At 38.0% G+C, this 5,848-nt stretch overlaps 1 protein-coding gene across 2 annotated transcripts in view; it reads left to right on the forward strand.

Moving 5' to 3' along the window:
- Positions 1-5,848, forward strand: part of LOC101650495 (cadherin-10) — a 158,717-nt gene that overhangs the window by 92,876 nt on the left and 59,993 nt on the right. For both annotated transcript variants that reach the window (XM_045285131.1, XM_004698380.2), the window contains exon 5: positions 5,111-5,298. In XM_045285131.1, the coding sequence (XP_045141066.1) occupies positions 5,111-5,298 (188 nt within the window). The remainder of the gene's footprint in view (positions 1-5,110; positions 5,299-5,848) is intronic.

The following is a 5,848-nucleotide window of genomic DNA, read 5'->3' on the forward strand; positions in this document are numbered from 1 at the left end:
TTTGAGATTGATGAGGGCAACAAATGTACATATGTGCTTGACACAATGGATGTGTATGTATGGACTGTGATAGGAATTGTACGTGCCCTCAATAAAAATTTTTTTAAAAAGTTCATTGGGAGCAGAAAGTATTATTAAAGGGAAAAATATGTAGGACACAAAATTCTAATTATATGGCAAGTTTATGGTTGCTTTGACTTTAGACTGTGAAAGCTTTGCAGAGTTTTGGAACATTGAATATTTATTAATAATATCAATGCTTTCAAAAGCATAACAGAGCTTTAATATCAACTAAGAGTAGCTGAGAATAGATTAAATTTGGCTGATAGATTAATTTGGAAACATTTGTTTATCCAATTTACTAAAAATCTATTTAGTGGCTAATCAGCATTGAAAGCACAACGTTTAAGCAGTTAGCTGCTCACAAAAAAAATTCAATCTCTTGAACCGACCACTTTCTCCATGGGAGAAAGCTGTGGCAATTTGCTTCCATAAAGATTAGAACATTCGGAACTTTATGGGGCTGTTATGCTCTGTGCTGAAAGGTTATTATGTGTCATAATCAACTTTATGGTAAAAGGTTGTTTAATAGTAACACTGAAAGATAAGGTTCATCAATAAGGTTCATCAATATTTCTTTTTAAAGATTTGAATAGTAAACGTGCTATTTGAATAATTAAAGTACTAATGTAAGTCATGCTATTTATAGTCATCTTATATGCATGTGGAAAAGGAAGATTAAAAAAAAAACAGAAATATTGGTGTGAGCTGTAGTCTTGGCTAAGGATGACGAATATACTATAGAATGACAAAATAATGAGCAAATTAATTTTAGAAGGAATATAAGAATGTTCCTTAGAAACTAGGACGGTGTGGTAGTTACATAATCTGGTGTCAATTCGAGGATTAAGAGTGTAGGGATGGAGTGTAGCCTGTCAATTAGGAGCTAGGCAATGACGCCTCTGTGAGGGCATGGACTTCTCCTGAGGATTCTGGGAAATTTGATCTTTCCTCCTTGGATGCGGGAGACACTCTCTCTCTGTCCAATCCCTGGGAGACATCCTTGTGGAGAAGACACATGGAGGGTGGTGGTGGAGCCAAACCTCTGGAGCCAGAGAAGCCAAATGGAGAGCTCTGCCAGCACTGAGATGTTTAAAATGCCACTGGATCCATAAGACTTCCCACCAACTAGCCTGTGATCTTCCTGCATTCAGCATCATTGCATGTGTTTTGTGAGTCTGAAGAGGACTTTATAGATTGGTAAGGGACATATGGGCTAATATCAGACTTAAGGACTTGATCTGGACTGGGCTGGGATACGTTCTCAATATTCAATTGCTCTTGTATATAAAGCTATTTCTTATACACATGTGAGTGTCTACAAATTTGTTTCTCTAGCCTACCCAGAATCACATAGATGGTAATACTTCAAATCACTTACTTTGAGCATATCATGAGAAAAGACCAATTGTTAGAAAAGGACATAATGGTTGGTAGAGTAGAGGTTCAATGGAAACTATGGAAACCCTTAGTTACATGAATGAACACAATAGCTACAACAATGACACCTGTTCAATAGCTACTAGATGAATGGCACAGGGTCAAGCTGCATTTCCAGCTATTAGCAGTAAAGCTCCATCATGAGTTAGAGCTAGTAAGAATGCAACTAATACAACAATACCCTTAAATAGATACACAGAATGGAATATTGAAAAAATACAAGATCCTCGCATTATATTGAATCCTCATGTTGTTGTAATTGTTAGGTGCCACTCAATCTGTTCTGACTCATAGTAACCCTATGCACAACAGAATGAAACACTTCCCAGTCCCATCTCATACTCACAATTGTTATTATGTTTGAGCCCATTGTTGCAGCCATGGGGCAAACCAACCTGGGGGGGGTCTTCCTCTTTTTCTTTGTCCCTCTACTTTTCCAAGCATATGTCCTTTTCTGGAGATGGGTCTCTCCTGATAATATGCCCAAAGTATGTGAGACACACCGTGGCCATCCTTGCCTCTAACGGGCATTCTAATTGCTCTTCTTCCAAGATAGGTTTTGTTTGTTCTTTGCAGTCCCTCGTACATTCAATATTCTTAGTCAGCACCATAATTCAAATACATTGATTCTTCTTTGGTCTTCTTTATTCAATGCATTGCATCATCACGGAACATACAAAAATAAATCAATACAATTCCTGGGTGTGGTAAGTGCTATAAAAAAATAATTGAGTACTATTTCTATAGAATTGCTAAAACCAGAATCCACTCGATGGCATTGAGTTTGGTTTGAGTTATTTCTAATAAGATTATTTTCAATTAAAGCATTGTAATCCATCTAAGCTTACAATTGAACAATTGAAGTTATGGATTAAACCATTTTCCTCAAAAAGACATGTTGAAATCTCAATTGCTGGTAGTTATTATGAACAGGATCTTCTCTGTGGATATGAGACAGATGTGTGAAGTAAGATCATGGGAGGATGGCATCTCAAGGGCAAGCATTCTGTCTCCTGCGGTACTTTCAATATTCTTCGCTAGCACCATAATCCAAATTCGTTGATTATTTTCAGTTTTCCTTATACAATGTCCAACTTTCACATGCATAATAGGTGATTGAAATTACTATGACTTGGGTTGGGCATATCCCAAGCTTCAAGTGACATCTTTGAAAACTTTAAAGGAATCTCGTGCACCAGATTTACTCAATGAAATGAGTCTTTCGATTTCTTGACTGCTGCTTCCGTGAGCATGAATTGTGCATAGAACCAAAATAAAATTTTTGACAACTTCCAGTGAGAAATGCTCAGGACACAGGCAGGCCTCTTTCAGGCCCTCACCCTCCCTTAGCTAGGCTTAGCGAAGCTTCTGCCATCCTCAGGCAATGCCCCAAAGTTCTTTTAGAGTTTCCAGTAAACGTCCAAAGAATCCGGCGCTCTACTATAAGCCTCAACTCAAAAGCAAGGAAGTGTAGTTCTGTGGGTCAGCAAACCCAGCTCCCTCAATTAAGTCCCCAGAGGTCCGCCCTCCACAAGTCAGCCTCTTGCCAAAAAAGACTCCGATTTACTTGCACTGTCGGGTGAGAAGTCCACCACACCGTCTCATGCTCTGGCTCTCGGTTCTGCTGCTTCTGCTTCTCTGCTGCCCCTCTAGTGTCAAAGCAGTCTCCTGAGTCCAGATGTGCAGGCACTGAGTATACAAAGTGTACCCTCCTCTCCTGAATATCTGTTTCTTGCCAGGGAAATGGTTCATTTCAATCCAGCAGGATGTCATCTACTATTCACCCTGTTTGCAATTGCTTGCAACTGAATCCTGTCCGTGTTTCCCTTTCTTTCTAAGACTTATCAGGACAAGGTCATTTGGTGAGGAGTCATTTGCTAATAGTGTTATAAAGATTATGCTTAGCAGAGCCACATTAAAGAATTCACGGACTGCACCGGGGAGTACTTGAGTCTATCAGGCTCTCCCTGTGGAGATTTCCGAGGAAGCCATGTTGATTTGAACCTTCGCTTCCAAAACTGTGAGACAATACATTTCTGTTCTTATAAAACCTTAGTTTGTGGTATTTTGTTAAAACAGTCCTAGCGAATTAATGAAATGAGTCACCTGAAGGAGAGAAAATGAGAAATCCTACTGCATATCTGGGGAAACGTTTTCCCAAAGACGCTGTTGCTATTGGGATGACCTTTCAAATCCTTTCAGAACTATGACAACAATCATTGTTACCTTTGACCCCTTATTGCAGCCATTTCCATGATGAGTCTTCCTCTTCCCCTGTTCTTCTTCATCAAACTTCGTATCATTTTCCTTTGAGATCCCTTATCTCTTCCAAGAGATAAGAAACATCAAAGGCAAAGACCTAAAATGACAGGAGCCAAGAAATGAGTGGAGAGTTACTTTTAATAGTGGATTACCAGAGATGGATGGAGAGATAAACCAGAAGGATAATCAAGAGGAGAGACTAAGAAACTCACTGGAGTGGGGAAAAACATGCGTTTTAAAGATTGTTCTGAAGAAATAACTTCTAAAATTGAATGGATAGAGGAGCCATTGTTGTATATTTGATAAACTTCAGAATGATCACGTGGGCAGGGAAGAAGCAATTTTATGCATTTTCAAATGGGACAAAAGGATATCTAGGAAGTTGCTGGAAATAGTCTGGACCAGGAACCAGAGAAGTCCCTTTCAGTGCAATTTTTTCCCCCGAAACCCACTGAAGGGAGACTACACACCAGGGAAGACAGATGGCGCAACCACAGAGCTAGTTAGGTAAGAACTCTGAGCAGTATTATGTATATTAAGGATAATTACTTAAGGTTTATGGGCAAGAAGGTGCAATAATCAGAAATGTGCTTCAGGTCGATTAACCTGTCAGCAACATGTAGTTTATGATCAGGGACTAAGGCATAAATCTCATTAGCAGTAGAGGTTGTTCAAGCTGGAAGCACATCTAGGTGCATACACCAGAAGCTTAGATAAATCCGTGTTTTCCTGTGGAATGGAGAGGAGTTTGTCAGAATTTAGTGCTTTTACACTGACAGTGTGAAGGACATCTTCATATTTCTTCCCCAGGCTAGCCTTTGGTTTCTCTTGTCACAGATAGAATCCCTGTCTACTATAACTGAGATCATGTAAACTTTTAACCTGAAAGAAAAAGAAGCCAAGATTAGTAAATAACTAAATACAGAAAAATGAAAACAAGGAAAGAGAAACCTTTACACTAGCTTCTGCAATCTGTTATGATTGTTAAAACAAAACATAAGATTTTATCCTTTAAGATCCAACATTCCTATGTTATTAGGAGTAGGTATTCACTATTCATAGTAATATCCAGGGACCACAGCACCTTAAGTTGTATTTTTGTCCCTAGATCTTAATGTATGTGTATCGACAGTGTATGTATTAATTGTGCATATATTAATTAATTAATTAATTAATTGACATATTAACTAGTTGACCTTACCGTAGGTTTTATAATATATGCTAACACATAAGTACCTTTACTAAACTATTGAGAAATCAAAGTATCCATTTGTGTCTCTATTCCTTCCCTCAACACACACACACACACACACACACATACACACATAATTTTCTTTATTTTTTACAGACACTATCCATCTTCGAGTTCTTGAATCATCCCCAGTAGGCACAGCCATTGGAAGTGTAAAAGCCACTGATGCTGACACTGGGAAAAACGCTGAAGTCGAATACCGAATTATTGATGGTGATGGGACTGATGTGTTTGACATCGTCACTGAGAAGGACACGCAGGAAGGAATCATAACTGTGAAGAAGGTATACAGCATCAGTATAAATCGGCACCTGTGTACTTTTTAAAGTATTGATTTCATTACTCTAAGCTTTGGAATATCACAATCATCTTCAAATAGAACGCATATTGCACGAAGGAAGGCTATAAAACTTAAGGGTTCTTTGTGAATGTTGACAAATTTTTTGTTAGTCTAAATATGATATATGTAGTTTATAAGATGTCATGGACAAGTTGGTGTTTATGAACATATTTCTGAGCCATAGTTCTAAAAGACCACCTTAAGAACATTGGTTTCTTAAAAACAAAACTATTCAATAGTTAATAATGGCAAAGCATTGACTTGTATGCAGAAAGAGTAGTATGCCATCTTTCCAGATGTATGAAGCAATAACGAGAGTTGCTAATAAAAACAGACAGCCTAAATTGGAACATAATTTAATTGTTCACATTTTCCCATCTGGTATATAAATTAAACTTTGTGCTAACATATGCTCAGTGATACACTTTAAAGGTAACCCGTTTTTAAGAGTAGAGACAGTACCATGGTAATCTGAACAGAATAAGGCCCATTAA

The sequence above is a fragment of the Echinops telfairi genome, unplaced genomic scaffold (genome assembly GCF_000313985.2).
Source record: "Echinops telfairi isolate 266 unplaced genomic scaffold, ASM31398v2 ScPeMD7_7469;HRSCAF=8507_1, whole genome shotgun sequence".
NCBI classification, from domain to species: Eukaryota; Metazoa; Chordata; class Mammalia; order Afrosoricida; family Tenrecidae; genus Echinops; species Echinops telfairi.